Source organism: Protopterus annectens, chromosome 12.part0 (genome assembly GCF_019279795.1).
Source record: "Protopterus annectens isolate FY-2018-M chromosome 12.part0, PAN1.0, whole genome shotgun sequence".
Classification (NCBI taxonomy): domain Eukaryota; kingdom Metazoa; phylum Chordata; order Ceratodontiformes; family Protopteridae; genus Protopterus; species Protopterus annectens.
In genome coordinates this window covers 1134369868-1134388402 of record NC_056746.1, presented here as the reverse complement: position 1 = coordinate 1134388402, position 18535 = coordinate 1134369868, and the positions used below count along the sequence as shown (strand labels likewise).

General features: G+C 42.0%; 1 protein-coding gene across 7 annotated transcripts in view; it reads left to right on the top strand.

Moving 5' to 3' along the window:
• Positions 1 to 18535, top strand: part of LOC122817027 (copine-3-like) — a 2295182-nt gene that overhangs the window by 1307238 nt on the left and 969409 nt on the right. For all 7 annotated transcript variants that reach the window (XM_044090160.1, XM_044090159.1, XM_044090157.1 and 4 more), the window contains 2 exons: positions 3670 to 3741; positions 3887 to 3970. In XM_044090160.1, coding sequence (XP_043946095.1) covers positions 3670 to 3741; positions 3887 to 3970 — 156 coding nt within the window. The remainder of the gene's footprint in view (positions 1 to 3669; positions 3742 to 3886; positions 3971 to 18535) is intronic.

The following is an 18535-nucleotide window of genomic DNA, read 5'->3' as shown; positions in this document are numbered from 1 at the left end:
ATCATGGGATAGGGAGTTGGCTTTGAGCTGGTTGGAGACCTTGAGCTTTGTAGTTGGCCGAGTGGCTCCGAACCCATCAGTAAGAATGAAGGTGAGATGAGCAACTCACATGGAACGTTATGGTGAGTACATAACTTTTTTTGGTGTGTCTGTAGCCTATTGTGTTCTTTTTATTTCTATTTTTTTCTGGCTGTTTTAGATACTGTGAGAATTCTGCTTGGCACTGGATTTTAATATTTGCCACATTCAGTGCAGACTCGTTGCAGAGTTGTAGGCAAAGGACATGATTTACAAATATAATCCTCACCGGGGTGCATTAACTGTCTTCTGCCACCTGAGATCTTGTTGTATACTGCTGAGTATCATTCCCTTTAAGTTTGTGTTGATTGCTGTGCTGCTTTGTCTTCAAGTAAAAGTAGCACAGTTGCTGTCAATATCAGTTGGATACTCTCCTTAGTAGTATCTCTGTTAAAGCAGTCCATTCTCCATGATTAATGTGGGTGCTTTACGCCTTGTTACTTTTTTACAGACTTTATAGTCTATTAGCTGTGGCCCACCTTTTTTTTCTGCAGAGCTTATGTGGTGGGCAAATCTAATTTCAGACATAGGTGAAGGTTATCAGTAGAAGAACTGAAGAATTGAGTCTGTCTGGTTTTGAATAGATTGGCATTAAGGCCAATAAACTTGAAGAGTGGTGCTTGTACTGCTGGAAAATGTGTTCTACAAAAACTGGAACTGAGAACTATAAAGAACACTTTTATTAGTATTAAGGTGTGTAACATGCCTCTGTTACAACTGCTGTATGTGTTCAGTGGTTACTAAGATACTGTGTGGACATAACTAAATATATCTGGAAATCTAGCTGCCTTTTTTTGTTTCATAAGCATAGACACTGCCTTCCTAAAACAGACCTTTTCTGTGTTTATTGGCCATTGTGTTTTATGACAAAGTAGAAGATTCTGATTAGTGTAGGCAAGACTGTGTCCAGAGTTGCTGTAACGTACTCCTCTGTATTTTATGTTTCTGCCAACAGTTTGACTGTGGAACCTGTGCTTCTGTGTCCATGTATACACAAAAACATCACTAGCTAGGTGGCTAGCTTTAGAGTTTGGTAGGGCAATCCTGCAGAGGATTCAGTCTTAAAACAAATACTGTTAAATCTCCATTTACTTATTTTGTTTGGGACATGTGCAGTAATATCTGATGTGAAGTTGTTCAATCTCGCCGTTCATTCTTTACTGATGGGTTCGGAGCCGATCCTCGTAGCTCGAGACCAAGCCCCTTATCCCATGATGCACTGCTGAAATTACCTCAGATCTAGTTTGCCACAGCACTGATCTCTTGGTTTCCAGCATTGATTTGGTTTCCATTTCTTTACCATCATCTCTTGGAGGATCCATGGATCCTGGACCCAGTTCCAGACCTTTTGACACACCTGTCAGGGGACCTCCATCCTTCCTTGCAGTCAATGAAGTTAACTGCTTGGCTGCTCCAGTTCCCCGTATAGCCAAGCTTCATAATCTTTCATATGACGCAAGTCAAATTTTGTTGGCATCCCGTAAACCTTCCACCAGAAAATTGTATCGTAGTAAGTGGAAGAGATTTTCCATTTGGGCTTCTAACAAGAACCTTGATCCTTACCAAGCTCCATTGTCATCCATACTAGAATTCTTGACTAAGATTTTTCACGAAGGAGCGGCAGCTGCTGCTGTTAGGGTCCAGTTAGCAGCTATATCTAATTTTCATCTAGGTTTTGACGGACTAAATATTATGCAGCACCAGTTATCCAAGGCCTTCCTCAAAGGTACCTTTCACATGAGACCTCCAGTGAAGACTCCTTATTCTCCCTGGAGCTTGAACTTCATGCTATCCCATATTATTCTTCTTCCCTTTGAACCAGCATCATCTAGTGAGCTCATGTTTCTGTCATGGAAAACTATTTTTCTAGTGGCCATTGCTTCTGCCCGCAGAGAGTCAGAGCTTTAGGCATTATCTGTCAAGCCCCCCTATATGATTTTTCATCCTGACAGTGTGTCCCTTAGGACTAACCCTTCCTTTTTGCCTAAAGTATGTTCTGAGACAAACATCAATCAAGTTATTGAGTTGCCTGTTTTTTTTTCCCCAACCATACCAACAAATTAGAATACATGCTGCACAAACTTATTGTTCACACGCAGCTCAGATATTATCTGGACAGAACAAAAGACACCAGAAAGTCAGACCAGCTTTTGGTTTCATTCTCTGAAGCCAGAAAAGGTAGACCAGTGGCTAAAACAACCCTTTCTAAGTGGCTTTCAGATTGTATCACTTACACTTACTCATCTGCTTATAGGTCTTTATTGAATAAAGTGAAGGCGCATTCAACTAGAGCAGTCTCTACTTCTTCGGCCTTTCAACCAAGTTTACCCCTTGATAATGTCTGTGCTGCAGCCACTTGGTCTAAGCCTCACACTTTTATCACTTATTACAAAGTGGATAAGGCCTCCAGGGACAGGGCTTCCTTTGGTTCTTTGGTCCTGAAAAAATGTACTCCCGTGAGCCACCCAGGATTTAGGGTGCTAGAGACTCTACCCATCAGTGAAGAATGAACGGCGAGATTGAACAACTTCACATAAAGATGTTATGTACTCACCATAATGTTCCATGTGAGTTGTTCTATCTCGCCTTCATTCTCACGTCCCTCCCTCCTTCCCCCACCTGGCTGATAGTTGACCTGGAAACTGACTTCATCCTGGTTATTCAATGTTTCTTCCTGTCTGGGGAGATTAGTCCTCTTACTAGGATATGGTACACGCAGCAAACAAGATCTGAGGTAATTCCAGCAGTACAAAATGGCATAAGGGGCTTGGTCTCGAGGTACTGGTAATCTTTGAGCTTTGCTAAACGGCCGTGTCTGAGCCGAGGATCGGCTCCGAACCCATCAGTGAAGAATGAAAGCGAGATAGAACAACTCACATGGAACATTATGGTGAGTACGTAACTTCTTTATTTATTGTAGACTTTTTTTGCAGTGCCAGTTTTAGGATAGATTTTTGCAGCAGTAGTGGTAGTGAGTGCATGTTTTTACAGCAGTACTGCCTATGGACTGCATGTGTTCCTCAGTGGATTTTGCCCATCCATCTTGGAGGGTCATAAGAAGTAATTCCACATTTCTCATATTCCTCATTTAGAATTACAGTCCTAGATCAAGCATGGAGCTGCTTGAGATTCTGCCCATATGTTTTATTGCTATAAGGGTGTTTCTTGGAAGAAAGTGAATATGCTTTCATGTGATACCAACCATAACTGTACAGTTTCAAGAAACAAACTTTCAATGTGACTTGTGAATAGTTAGTGTGTGTAGTGTTTTAGCTATATGTATTTTATATTTTATTTTATTACAGTAATTTTCTCACTAGAAGATGTAAAGGTGGTATGAAGTAATACACATTTGTATAGTTGTACATTGTTAACGTGTGTTGCAGTTTAAAGCATACATTTCATGTCAGAGACATTTGACTGCCAGAAAGATCAGACTTGATGAAGTCTGCCATTATTTGGTTGAAATCCATGTTATTTTTTTGCTTACTTACCTTCACCTTTAGGAAACAACTGTAGCCCAACTAGCATTTGCTATTGTTAACCTTGTCGTTAATGTTTATTTTGTTCATTTATTCTTGCTATTTACAGATAATTGCTGATGAAATAAAAGATAACCGTTGTATAACCCTTGATATTGAAGCAAAAAACCTGGACAACAAGGTAATTATTTTTATTTTTTATTGTTTTGCGTGGGTGTCTCTGAAATGACCCATTGGACAGAACCTTGATTACACAGTTGTAAATGGTAGTTTTGAACCTAATCGCTAATGCTCAAAAAGTCATTCTTCATTTTGTATAACTGTAGGACTTCCTGGGCAAATCTGATCCATTTCTGGAGTTTTTTAAACAAGGAGAGGATGGCAAGTGGCAACTTACATATAGAACAGAGGTTTGTGTTTTGTTTTGATTTGATTTCTTTTGTCCAGAATGCTGCAGTTTTTATGCATGTGTCAGGTTAACTTGTATTTTTGACACTTTCAGTATAACTGCTGAAGCTATTAGACCTCTGTAATCAGGAGTAATATTGTTAGAAGGTCTTGCTTCGATCTTTTAAGCATTGTTTTGCTGATGAAAGAATTAAATGTCTGTTTTTGAGTATTTGGTAAACCACATTCCTGCTTTCTTTCTGTGTATGTGAAAACATTAGACTGACTGAATTGGAGAAAGATCAGAATGGAATTTAAAGATTGGCAAGTAGATTTAGTGTATTATGTTTTCAGAGTGGAGTAGACGTAAGCGTTGTAGTGAAACCTTTTGTAATAACTTGCATGCTATAATAAGGAGCACAGCTCATCCATTGAGTGACCAGTCTGTGCAGCACAACTGTGTACATAGCAGATATTTTAACACTGAAGTGATAGGATGACAGCTGGTCTCCAGTATATTGTGCCGTTTGTGTTGATGTGCAAGGTAGAGCCTGACTGTAGGTGTGTTAAGGCTGGTTACACACATTGTTTCTCTAAGGTACATTGCCATGTAAGAATTGAATGTAAAAATCTGGTTTTCACATTATTCTTCTGTTATTTTTTTCTTATCTTCTCACCGGTATAGAAGCTAATAAATACAAAACAGAAATAGAGCAACAAGAATTTTATTTATTTATTTATTTTCAGTTTGATGACCGGGGAGGTCCACTGGGCTCAGGAAGCCTGTTTTCAGTGGAAGCCCGGGGAGAAAAGCTCCGCATTACATAGTTTAGTTACATATACAATCATAGTAAAGAAGACACAATTACAATTTCATTTCATGCTAGAGAACAGGAATAAATTATTTGGTAACATAGTATCTAAACATTTAGGATGGCAGTGGTAACTTAATTGAGAGGGAGAATAAAGACTTAGAAGGAAAAGAGAGAAAAAAGGGTGGGTGGGTTTTTTATAATACGTACAATTATGTTATTTACAATATGTACATTTATGTTAGGTTAGCTTGTACTCAGAGTTAGTCAGGAGTTTAAGCGGTGGATTGATTATTAAGCTAGGTGGGGAGAGTGCAGTTGCATTTCCTGTTAGTGAAAAGGTAGGAATGTAGCTGAGTTTTAAAGTTTTCAAAGTTTTCACAAGTCCTTAGAGAGGAAGGAAGAGAATTCCATTTTTTAGCTAAGGAAAAGGATCGAAGAAGCTGTCCAGCAGAACGATTGGGTTTGCAGACAGTGATTAGGTTTTGGTGAGTAGATCTTGGAATTCTGAGGGGTGTAAGGTTGAAGGGTGTTGGTTAGTGCTGGGCACTTAGGCTGAAAAATGAGTGTGGGCTGTCGTAATTTGGAGATAGTCTAGATAGTTGGAGAGTTCAAGCCAATTTAACAAATGAAGGGCAGTACAATGATGGGAGGAGAATTTGGCTTTGGTTTCAGATTTAGAAATCTTATAACAGACTTCCAATTTGGAGGAGAGAGAGGCAGATAAGTTTGTTAGTAGAGGTGCGCCATACATTAGTGAGGGGAGTAGATAGGTAGTGGCGAGAGTTTGGTGGAAAGAGAGAGAAAGTGGATGTTTCTGTATAGCATACCAAGTTTTATATGGGTTTTCTTAATGTTTTGCTGGATTTGAGTGTCAAATTTTAGGTGTTCATCAATAGTAACCCCAAGTAGTTTAGTGAAGGGAACAGCCTCTATAGTAGAGTTGTTTTGGCTAATAATTTGGAACAAGTTTTTATCAAGAGGGGAAGCTTTTGAGCAAGAGAATAATACTATTTTGGATTTGTTGGCGTTTAGCGAGAGATGGTTTTGGAGCATCCAGATGTTCATCGTGCATACAGCTGCAGTCATAGCAGATGGGTTTTCCTGCCGTCAGGCGGGTCCTCGGTAGGCCGAATTCCAAAGTCTAGGTCCGGCGTCGGTTGTCGTCGCTTCCTCCCTGACGTCAGTGCGACATGGGTATAAAAGATCCAGCCGACGCCATTTTCTCCAGTCTTTCTTGCCGCGCTGTGCCAGAAGCAGAAGCAGTTCACAAGTGCCGGTCGGCCAGCTCCTGAGATTACGAATATTTTTCAACCGAAGTCGTCTTGAAAGCTGAGTACCCCGTTGGGGAAACTTTTCTTGCCTCAGACCGATGTCAGACAAAGTTAATAATTGCATTTCTTGTGGGAAGCAAATACCGCATAAGGATTTTCATTCCCTCTGCATTCCTTGCCTAGGCCCAGACCACGACGTCTCGGCCTGTCATTTTTGTGCTACATTCAACAGACGCACTGTTAAGCGTCGGGCTGAGTTCGGCCAACACTATTTTGGCAAAAAATTTAATTACATTATGTCGTCGGATACTCCGACTCCAGTTTTGAGTAAAAGACGCAAAGATAAGGACCGACATACGAGGTCCGCGACTTCTACCGACACCACGCCAAAGCCGACTACAGGTGGTTCGGTTCTCAGTGAGGCGCCTACGCAGCCCCTGCCTACCGACGACACTTCATTGATGGTGTCTTCTGTGCCCGAGGTTGCTGGCTCTTCGGCCCACACCCCGACTACAGATACCGAAGCCACTATTGGCGGTGAAACTCTGAGTTTAGATAGACCTGCCACCTCTCAAGGTGTCTACAGGCCTTCCTCTTCTTTTTCCATCAAGGCTTTCACTAAATCTAAATCAGCCATGCATACTAAAAGACAAGCTCCACAGGGCCCTTCTCAGGGCCCCATGCCTAAAAAGCAGATGCTCAAAATGGCTGAGGATTTGATTACTCTTATTGGGGGTTCTCAACCCCCCCCCCCCCCCGGACAAAAGACTCAGAGTGGAGGAAGAATCCCCCTCCTCGGACCAGGCCTCCATTATTTCAGAACATTCTGAAGACCAGGAACATTCTTACTCCCCTTTTGAAGATTCTGATGCAGAGGAGTCCATTCCCTCTGTCTCCCCCCCTGAGGATTACTCTTTTGGGGAAACCTTACATACCTTGAGGGAACACTTCCACTGGGAAGGCCAAGAGTACTCAGACTCCAAGAAAAGGCTTAGGGATTTCCTCTTGCTCCCTCAGCACAGGCCTCTGGCTATACCTCCTGTCTTAGACATTCTAGATGATGTGTATTCGGAGGCCTGCCTCAACCCAGATTCTTTACCTCCAGCTCCAGTCAAGCCTGACCGGTATTACCGGGTTCCTGACTCACACCAATTCCTATACAAAAGCCATGCGGCTGACCCAGAAACTATATCACAGGGTCCCAAGGGAATTAAGGCCTCCACTGCTAAAAATCCATTACCTTCAGAGAGAGATTCCAGAGCTTTAGAAAGGTGGGGGGGAAAAGGTATACACCTCGGCCACCTTAACCATGAGGGCATTAAAGTACCAACAATTTCTGTTATCACAGTTGAGAAACAAAATGTCACAACCTGAACAACCAGACTTGAAGGAGTTGCAGGATTTGATACATAGTGCAGAACAAGTGGGTAAACATACCTTGCAATGTGGTTTTGATGCTTTAGAGGCCTCATGTAGAGCTGCTCTTACAGGATCAGTCATACGTAGACATGCCTGGCTCAAACAGCAAACCTTACCAGATCATGTCAAAGCTAAATTACTAGATGCCCCTCTGCAAAAAGATGTATTGTTTGGTGTTAAAGCTGAGGAGGTATTAAAGAAAATGGAGGAAAAGGCAAAATCAATGCAAACAGTAAAAGATTTCCTACAGGTACAACCTCCACGGTTCAGTAGAAATTGGCCTTCCAAAAATTGGTCCTTTCCAGCCACGGACAGACCCCAAAGAGGTAGATACAGGCGCCCGAGGGGCAGAGGGCAATCTCAAGGATCGTTTAGAGGCAGACAATGGCAAGCACCCACACAAAGAGGTGGTGAGGATAGTTCACAGCCATTCAGAAAGCAGAGCCAATGACTTTCCCCTTTGCATGCCAAGCAAGGCTCAAATGGCAGCACCTTTAGGTGGAAAACTGGCATTATTTTCGAAAAATTGGCATATTGTCACAAAAGACAAATGGATCCTGGACATTATAGACAGAGGCTACAGATTCCACTTTCACACCCTTCCAAAAATGAGAGGCATGCCAAACCTGCCACACAATCAAAGGGCAGAGGCACAAAACAAATTTCAGATCTCATGGACATGAAAGCTATTCAAGAGGTACCTGTACAAGAACAGGGTCAAGGTTTTTATTCCAGACTATTCTTGGTACCAAGGAAGGGAAAAGATTGGAGACCTATTTTGGACCTATCCATCCTAAACACATTTTTACTCGTGCCAAAATTCAAGATGCTCACATTACAGCAGCTTCTTCCCATGCTGGGCAAGGAGTCTTGGCTGGTAACATTGGACCTCAAGGAGGCATACCTGCATGTCCCAATCAGACAAGATTGCAGAAGATACCTCAGATTTCTTGCAGGTTCAACCCATTATCAATTCTCTGCATTGCCCTTTGGCTTATCTACTGCGCCCAGAGTGTTCACGAAATGCCTGGCATCAGTAATCGCCTACTGCAGACTTCAAGGGATACAAATATACCCATATGTGGACGACTGCCTGATCCAAGCGGACAGCAAGCACATACTTCTGAAACATCTGGCGTTTGTAATAATGTTGTTGAATTCTCTGGGATACACAGTCAACAAAAAGAAATCAAGGCTAATACCCTCTCAAACAATAATTTTCCTGGGTGCCAGCTTGGATACAAACACCCAGATGGCCTACCTCATGCCAGAGAAACAAGGGCAACTAACTCAATACTTCAGAAAACTGGCAACTTTCACCAGGCTGACTGCAAGGAAAATCCTGCAGGCTCTGGAATTCATGGCATCTTGCATCCTACTAATCCCATGTGCAAAGCTGCATATGAGGAAACTTCAATGGTACCTAAAAAACCTATGGTCTCAACACAGCCACAGTTTGGAAACAATAATACCACTAATTCCATGTCTTCAAAAGGAATTTCTGTGGTGGGCTCAAGCATGCTAAAGAAACACAGGTCTCCCATTCTGCAAGCCTCAAGCAAATCAAGTCATCACAACAGACGCCTCGGACTACGCCTGGGGGACGCACATGACAGATCGGTGCATTCAGGGCAAATGGTCCCAAAAAGAAAAGCACCTACACATCATTCAAAAGGAAATGCTAGCAGTAATAAATGCTATTATAGCTTTCAAAGACCTACTGCATCCAGGCCAGCTATTGATAAGGACGGACAACACCACAGTAATGTGGTACATAAACAGGGAGGTACCCATTCATACCCCCTATGCAGGCAAGCCATGTCTCTTTGGAACATGGCTCTGGAATTACAAATCGAGCTACAAGCACAGTACCTGCCAGGCAAGGAAAACACACTGGCAGACAACTTAAGCAGAAATATGACAGATCCACACGAATGGAAGTTGCATCCTCAAGTTTTCACAAAGATAATTCAAGCATGGGGAAGGCCAGACATAGAGCTCTTTGCCTCCCACAGAAATCACCAATTGGCAAAATTCTGCTCAAGGACCTTTCATCCACAGGCCTAGAAAGTGGATGCACTCTCTTTCAGTTGGACAACAATGACAGTTTATGCCTTTCCACCTCTCCCTCTGCTGCCCAAAGTTCTATTAAAAACCAGAGCAGACAGACCAAAGATGATTCTCATTGCTCCAGACTGGCCAAGACAACACTGGTACCCACTCCTGAAAAGCCTGACACATTCCCCACCATGGATCCTGCCTCTAATGCCTCTTCTACTGACTCAGCACAACTTCAAAACTCTTCACAGTCAGCTGAAAACACTCAATCTAGCCGCATGGAAGATTCCTTAAATTCACAACAGACCCTACTCTCCAAGGAGGTGCAGGATGTCATTTTGGAGGCCAGAAGACCGTCTACTAGAAAAGCCTACTCTGCAAAATGGAAACGGTTTTGTGCCTGGAATGAGAAAAAGGGTCAGAATTTTGGAATACTGAATTTACCTCAAATATTACAGTACCTGGCTGAGATGCTAAGCAATGGACTTTCATTCTCCTCCATCAAAATCCATGCCTCAGCCATTTCTGCAGAATACAACACTGATCCTCCTTTATTCTCTCACCCCCTCTTAAGACAGTTCCTCAGAGGGGCTAAGAATATAAAACCCCCAAGGAAACAACCAGTACCTGCTTGGGACCTCAATTTCATTCTAGAAAAACTGACCTTGCCTCCCTTTGAGCCAGCTGCTTCAACAGAACTGCAATACTTGTCCTGGAAAACAGCCTTCCTCCTGGCAATCACCTCAGCTCGCAGGGTTTCGGAACTACAAGCCCTCATGGCTGTGCAGCCTTTCATCATTTTCCATCAGGACAGAGTTACCTTACGAACCAATCCGTCCTTTATGCCAAAGGTAGTATCCAGGGTAGCCTTGAATCAGGCTATCCACTTACCTACCTTTTACCCTAATCCTCAAAACAAAGGGGAAAGACTACTACATTCCTTGGACATTCACAGACAGCTGCGTTATTATTTGGACAGAACAAAGCCTTTCAGAAAATCAGTGCAACTCTTTGTGTCCTATGCTGCAGGAGCTCAAGGGAAGCCTATTTCCAAACAGACAATCTCAAAGTGGATAGCCCACTGCATACGCTTTTGTTACTCTTTTCATGGTAAAACTGTACCTGCAGGCATCAGATCTCACTCCACAAGGGCCACAGCTACCTCTGCAGCTTTCCTCAGGGGGGTTCCTACCAAAGATATTTTGGAAGCAGCCACTTGGAGTTCCGTACATACCTTCTCCAAGCACTATCACCTACCGTTATACTCCAAATCTAGAGCAGGCTTTGCTACTGCAGTCTTGCAGGGCATCCTGTCTCCTCCTAGTTCCACCTAGTGCCTACCACCCCTTTTTTAGCTTTGGGATTCTACCCATCTGTTATGACTGCAGCTGTATGTACGATGAACATAGTACAGTTTTGTACCTACCATAAATGTAGATGTTCGAGTGCTAATACAGCTGCAGTCCAGGTTTCCCTCCCTCCTTCCCCTCTTGGGACAGGCCTAACGGCTAACACCTCCTCATACAACCTGATTGGGGTATTCTTTTATGGTGTATTTGCTTGCAACTACTGTTTTTTGATTATATTGCATTGCATTATTACATAATTTTATGTATTGCCTTCCTTCTGAGGGCACCTGACATCTGGGGCAAGATAAACTGAAGAAAATGGCGTCGGCTGGATCTTTTATACCCCTGTCGCACTGACGTCAGGGAGGAAGTGACGACAACCGATTCCGGACCTAGACTTTGGAATTCGGCCGACCGAGGACCCGCCTGACGGCAGGAAAACCCATCTGTTATGACTGCAGCTGTATTAGCACTCAAACATCTACATTTATGGTAGGTACAAAACTGTACTTTTTCAGTGGTGGAAAAAGTAGTTTGGGTCACTGAAGCTCTGAGAGGTTAGAGGCGCAGCAGACTAAAGTTGAATCGTCTGCATATTGTACAATTTTGGTGTTGGGTATGGCTTTGTGGAAATCATTAATAAAGATGTTGAATAGCATTGGACCGAGTATGGGGGTTGGAAGGAAGGTTGAGGTGCCTTTCCCTCATTTCACAATCTGCGACCTGTCAGAGAGGTAGCTTGAGAACCAGGATAAGGTATTCTGGGAGAGATTAAGGTTAGAAAGATGGTTCAAGAGATGGGTGTGGGAGATGGTATTGAGTGCCTTAGACAGATCTAGTAGAACTGTTGTTACTATTTTTCCAGAGTCACTGGCAAGATTTATTGTGTCTAAGAAGGAGAGAAGGGTAGTGATAGTACTATGGCCAGGTCGGAAGCCGTGTTGGGTTGGAGTGATTAGTTGGTGATTGGCTAGGAATGGCATAAGCTGAAGGTGGATGCATTTTTCCAGAAGTTTTGAAATTGGGGCGAGGATAGCTATGGTTCGGTAGTTAGAGATGCTATTGTTTTTGCCTCCTTTATGGAGAGGTAGAATAAAGGCAGCATGCCATAATTTGGGCACATAAGATTCCTGCATGGATCTATTGATCAAGATGCTAATGGGGGGAGAGATGCCATCTGTGGTTATTTTTAGGATGGAAGATGGGATATTGTCAGGGACATTGGAGCATGGTTTTAATTTAGAGAGTATTTTTTTTTGTATGTGGGAGGTTGAGATGGGTTTAAGTTCAAATATTGGAGGAGGGTTGGGGGCAGAGGGTGGATTAACAATAAGTGCATAACACAGGTATATTGTAGACTGCTCCCCCACCAAAGGCAGTATGCAGTCATGTATCCCATTTCAAATGTGAACTGCCTGTTCATGACATCCTTCATAAATATCATCTTCACTTCATGCAAAACAGATGTAGACTCTCACTGCCTGTCTGGCTTGTCAAGGTACTGTAACCATCAACTCTTTGCCATGTGTTTGACCCTGTTGCTGTCTGGGTGCTCCTTGCTTCCATATTATGTACTTCTGACATCTAAATTTTTTTATTACTAAATTTTTATTCCTCTGTCTTCAACTTTAGTAAGTCTGAGTTCGTATTTTTTTCAAGTTTATCAGCCACAGAACTTCCCTTGTAGTCAAGGTGTTGGGTTAAATTCAGCTGGTCTTCCCCAAATAATAGTTAGAAAGACCTGCATTTCTACCTTGGTCTGTCCTGCTTTTGACAGTTCCAGAAGATATGATCCCTGGTACTTAATACTGTGTTTTGGCAATGTCCGCAAAACCCCTGCAGTACCCAAAGATGCTAGTTAGGTGATGAAGGGTGTAAAATTGTTTTTAGAGACATTACAGGCAAAAGATTTTAAATGTTGAGAACTGATGTAGTATACATTGGTGCTTGATTAACTGTTCTCCAGAATCCTTGTCCTCAAATGGCCTTCCAACATTTTGTAGAACAGTAGACCTAGTTCTTTGTTAGTCATTATCACAGTGCAATACATTTGACTTGCTAGTTTTTAGATCCATTATCCCAGCTGTTGTCTAGCAAATATGGATTCCATTTACTCTTTACACCTGTTATCCACAAGCCTTCTCATTTGCTTAAACATTGCCTGCAGTTCTGCATAAATCTACCTACTGTAAATTTAATTGAGCATCTAGGTCAGAGAATAAACTTTTGTTTATTAGATAATTCCAGTAGTGTAATCTGTCTTCTGTATGTGCCTACTGTGTAGTAACCCTGGTTGGATCTGTGCAGTTCAAGTCCACCATGATAGGTTAAGTTCACTTAATCCTCGAGCAGTAACTTTTTTCCCATGACAGACTTGGTTGTACTAGTTTTGACTGTCCAAATTCTATGTCGTTCCAAAACAAGTAGGTGTATTTTTTCCCATATACCTCCATCAGGATCCGCAATCATAATTTGGCTATGACCTCATGTAGAAAATACACAACTTGACCACCCTGCATTACATAGAACAAGGTACCTTTAGCTTCCCAAATATTGAGGGATAGTTAACTTAATTCATTATTAGCTTCCCTAGGCCTGTCTTTTTGCTGCAGAAAATGTAATGTTATAATTTTTATACTGGTTAAGAACCCTTTTGATTGGAGTAGCTTAAAAAAGTGTTAGCACACGGGTAAAGGATGCACTTTTCAAAATCTAATGATATTTTTTTTGCATTTTGGGGACTTTTATAGCCCTAGTTACTCTGCTGAAAGAGGCCTCAGTAGTTTAGTGTTGGGATATAACACGATTATGTACCAAAGGATGTCTGATGTTAAATAGCTGTAATAAATTTGTCTTTGCATCTGATAAATTAATAAATCATCCTCCCAAAAGACAATTTTTGTAAAACTTGATGTCCTGTATAATTTCTAACTGCCAAGTTTCAGGTTAGCTCTGCCAATGTTATGACATACAGTGCAGAAAGTAAAGATGACAGAGGACACCACTGGTGAGCCTCCCAAGTTAAAGTACATAAGAGAAAATGTCATCTCTCTTTATCCAATACCTTTTGGGTATATAATGATGGTATCATTAAGGAGCGTTCCATTGGCCTCATCATGGTGCAATAACAATAATGCTTTAATAGTGTTATCCAGTGTTTGTCAGCCTGCTGCAAAACCACACTGGTCTTTATGGATCACATTTGATAAAAGAAGTTAATCTTTTGCTGAAAACACTTGTCAGAATTTAATATAGAGGGAAGCCTGGCTGTGTGGTGCAGAGGGGTTGAGCCCTCACTCTCATTTAGGGTCCAGTTAACAGTCCTGGCACTGAATGAGACATTTGTAGTGGGATGAGTGAAGGGTTGTGGCCTGCTCACCTTCCCATGGTGTGGGGGTGAGGTTGCATGTACTCTTTTGGTAGACTGAATCGGTGTGATATCCCTGGCAAGGAATGTGAAACCACCACCACTAGTGCTGTGTGGTGATGAACAGGTCTGTTCAGTGGAAGCATCTGTTGTGGAAATGAGGAGACAGCCTCTGCATGCCCCCCTCCTCAGTGTTTTGCAGTTTGTATGAGGGATAATGGTGCAAACAGAAACACTGAAGCACCACCTGGTGGCTGCCAAATTGATGGTGTCTTCTACATGAGACTTTCCTGATGATGGGGAAAACTAGGGCCATTACGTGGGAGTGTACAGCGATCATCAGACAGAAGGGATAAAAAAGACAAAATGCCAAAAATTGGCCATTGAATCAGCCGGAAAAAAATTTGTGTGTTACCTCTGTGTGTGTAGCCCATTTTGCTTTTGGAAGATGAACTTGTTTCATCTTCAGTATCTTCAAGAAGGGGCTGTACTACAAATTCACAAAACCTTTTCAGTATTTTTTTTTGTTCTTCCAACTTTGATCATCAATACCTACCCCCCCACCCCACACACACACACACACACACACACACACACACACGCCCTTTGTAGATATGTACTTTTTTTCCCCCCTAGCAAAGTGAGAATTGAATGCTGAGAGTTGGTACATGGTGGATTTGGTGGTGTTTTAAACCTTGGCTTCCATGCAGTTGCTCATGGTCGTTCCTGAGAAGAATGGTCAGTAGTTATTAGCAAAGGGATGTCAGTTGTTTAATAGTACTAACAAGCCTTCAGAAGTACCCTGCCTCTTTAGTGGGTGAGACAGTTTGATATGCTGCTCTGATCTCCACTGCAGAAATCATTACATAAGTCTGCCCTGGACATGTATCCCACATCCCTCCTATGAAGAAGTGTGAGCAAGCTGTGTCCTGTCACTTCTCCCTTCCCTTATACCAGGCCTAACCATTGCCCAAGCCACTACTTGATCTCTGGTCACCTGAGTTATATACTCAGGGCTTTTATCCATCCACACCGAGACAGGTAGTGTTAAAGTATGGCAGTGCATGAAAATTAAAATTTTTAGCAAACACATAGCAAACCAGATATTTCTGTGGCCTTCTGTCTGATTTTTGTATTACTGTGAGCTGTAATTTCCCACTGATAGGCATTGGTATGATGCAGACATGTTTTGGCCTTTCTAGTTCTGAAGCAGTGCAAATTGTGGATCTTTAGGCATGCTTTTTCCCAGTTATTTGCCATGGGGATGCCCAGTAATATTTATTTGCTTGCTTTTGTTAGAAAAAAGTCCAGCTGGGTGGAAAAACCTGTTCAGTGGAGTCATGGGTTTGTCTTGACGTTTTGGTACATGCACAAGTGGTTGGTCAGATGGAGTTTTATCTTATGGCTCAACTTGCAGAAAGATTTGGCACTATAATCCTTTGCCAAGTTTGTTTTTATTTTGTGTGTGCGCATAATAAGCTTTTAGTGCATCTTGCTTAGAAAAGATGAATTGAAGGTCCATTTGGAAAGAGACTATAGCTTGAAAGACCTGACATAAACTGAAAGTCAGCCGATTGGAATTTTTATGTCCCAAAACACAGTGGGACTCTCAAATGGCCAAAGACTCCAGTATATCTTTTGTTTATTGGGTAGAAAAAATTACATAAGCGCTTTCACAGTATCCTGCTTCATCATGTGATATAACGCTCAATTAACTTTCCTTAAATACCAAAAATCAATTGCATCTAAGTCACACGACTTATAAAATTAAAGATACCATGCACATAATTCTACCATAAACTACAACACAAAAAAACTTCCCTAAAACTACTTTAACAAAAATATACATCATTGAAAAACACTAAAACGTTAAAAAGCAAAGCATATACATTACAAAACAATTAAAGCCTTTTTATTCAATTAAGAAAATTCTTGCCTTTATCATAGGTTGGATGGGAACTTTTTCATTAAGGCAGTGAACAAACCATATCCTAAACTGAAGAAATTAACCAGGGATCGTAATGGTTTCAACAGTGGTAATGTTTTTACTTGGCCGAGAATGACTTTGTCCACCAGTCAGAAGTTGGATTCAGATGAGCCCCAGGTTGTTATGACAACCACTACTTCAGATGTTTGTGATATGTCATCTTCCAATAAGATGCCTCCTAATCGAGTCAGCAACAAAACCGTAGGGGTAGAGCTTCCTAGAGAATTAGGTGCCAGAAGAAAGACGTTTACCATTGAGGCATAGGTGCATAGATTGTGCACCCAGAGTGAGGTTTAGTTTTATGGAAGTTTTTTGTGTTGTAGTTTTTGGTAGAATTATCTGCATGGTATCTTTAATTTTGTAAGTCATGTGACTTGGTTGTAATTGATTTTAGTATTTAAGGAGAGTTAATTGAGTGTTATGCCACACCTGATGAAGCAGGATACTGTGAAAGTGCTTATGTGAAATTTTCTACCCAATAAACAAAAGATATACTGGAGTCTTTGGTCATTTTTGAGTTCCACTGCGTTTTGGAACTATTTTATTTAATTTTACTTTGTGGACTTGAAATCTGGCTAGTGTTGGTGTTTTTTTGCTTTATTATGGAATTTGTATGCGTTCATAGGAGATTACTAGGCTAATGGCTTAAGGGCCCTTACAAGCCTAGCCATTATAACCTGATTTTACAGGATATATGGCCCCTAGGGGGCAATAGGATGGTATGGGTTTGTGCCTGTACATTGAGTATCTTACAGATTGCTTCTGTCCATAAGAGCCATAGGTGCTACTTCAGGTGTGAATTTGCAAATGTTCTTCGTGTTTCACTGTTGCAGTCATTACATTTGGGTAATCCTGCTGGCAGGTTGCCCTCAGCCGGCCTGAATTCCAAAGTCTTGGGTCCTGCGTCGGCTGTTGTCACCCCTCCCCTGACGTCAGGTCGTCAGGGGTATAAAAGAAGCAACCAACACCATTTTCTTCAGTCTTTCTTGCCGCGCGGTGCCCGAAGCAGAAGCAGTTCGCAAGTGCCGGTCGGCCGACTCCTGAGATTTTCGTGTTTGAGTTTCAGATCCGAAGTCTTCAATAAAGCTAAATACCCCGTTGGGGGAACATTTTTCTTGCTCCAGACCGATGTCAGAAAAAGTTAATTGTATTTCTTGTGGAAAGCAAATACCTCATAAGGATTTTCATTCTTATTGTATTCCTTGCCTAGGCCCTGATCACAACGTTACTGGTTGTCGGTTTTGTGCTAGATTTAACCAACGCACTATTAAGCGTCTGTATGATTTTGCTTTAAACTATTTTGGACGCAGGGTCCAAAGGGAGTTAAGGCTTCCACTGCAAAAAACCCAACCCCCTCTGACAGAGATTCAAGGGCACTGGATAGATGGGGAAAAAAGGTTTACACATCTGCAACTTTGGCTATAAGAGCCTTAAACTGTCAGTTTCATATGCTTAAGTATCAGCAACATGTCATGGGATTGCTTAAACAAAAAATGTTGTTCAGTTCTGAATGTGCAGAAAAGAAGGAAATGCAGGATTTATTCTATGCAGCATAACAAGTGGGAAAGCATACTTTGCAATGTGGTTTTGATTCTTTGGAGGCCTCCTGCAGGGCCGCAGTTACAGGTTCTGTAATTAGGAGGCATGCTTGGTTAAAGGTACAAAATCTGCCTGATCATGTAAAAGTTAAATTACTAGATGCACCTTTACAGCATGATACTTTGTTTGGTGTTAAGGCAGAAGAGGTGTTAAAGAAAATGGAGGAAAAAGCTAAATCTATGCAAACTGTCAAAGATTTTTTACAAGTACAGCCACCAAGGTTTAGTAGACAATGGCCTACAAAAAATTGGTCCTTTCCTGTGTCAGACAGACCTCAAAGGGGCAGACCCAGACGCCCTAGGGGTAGATCCCAGGCGCAAGGTTCTTATAGGCCCAAGCAATGGGGTGCTTCTACCTCCAAAGCTGGAGAAGATAGATCACAAACTTACAGAAAACAGTCCCAATGACTTCCCCCTGCCTGCACCAAACACTTGTCTTCTGGCAGCACCCTTAGGGGGAAAATTAGCACTTTTTGCTCAAAATTGGCACATCATAACCCAGGACAAGTGGGTTCTAAACATCGTGTCACAAGGATACAAGTTCCATTTCCATACTATGCCAAAGGCAAACGGGTGGCCAGATCTGCCAAAAAATCAATGGGCAGAGGCGCAAAAACAAGTCTCATCCCTCATGGACATGGGGGCCATTCAACAAGTACCAGAGCAAGAGCAGGGACAAGGATTTTACTTGACTGTTCTTGGTACCCAGAAAGGACAAGGCCTG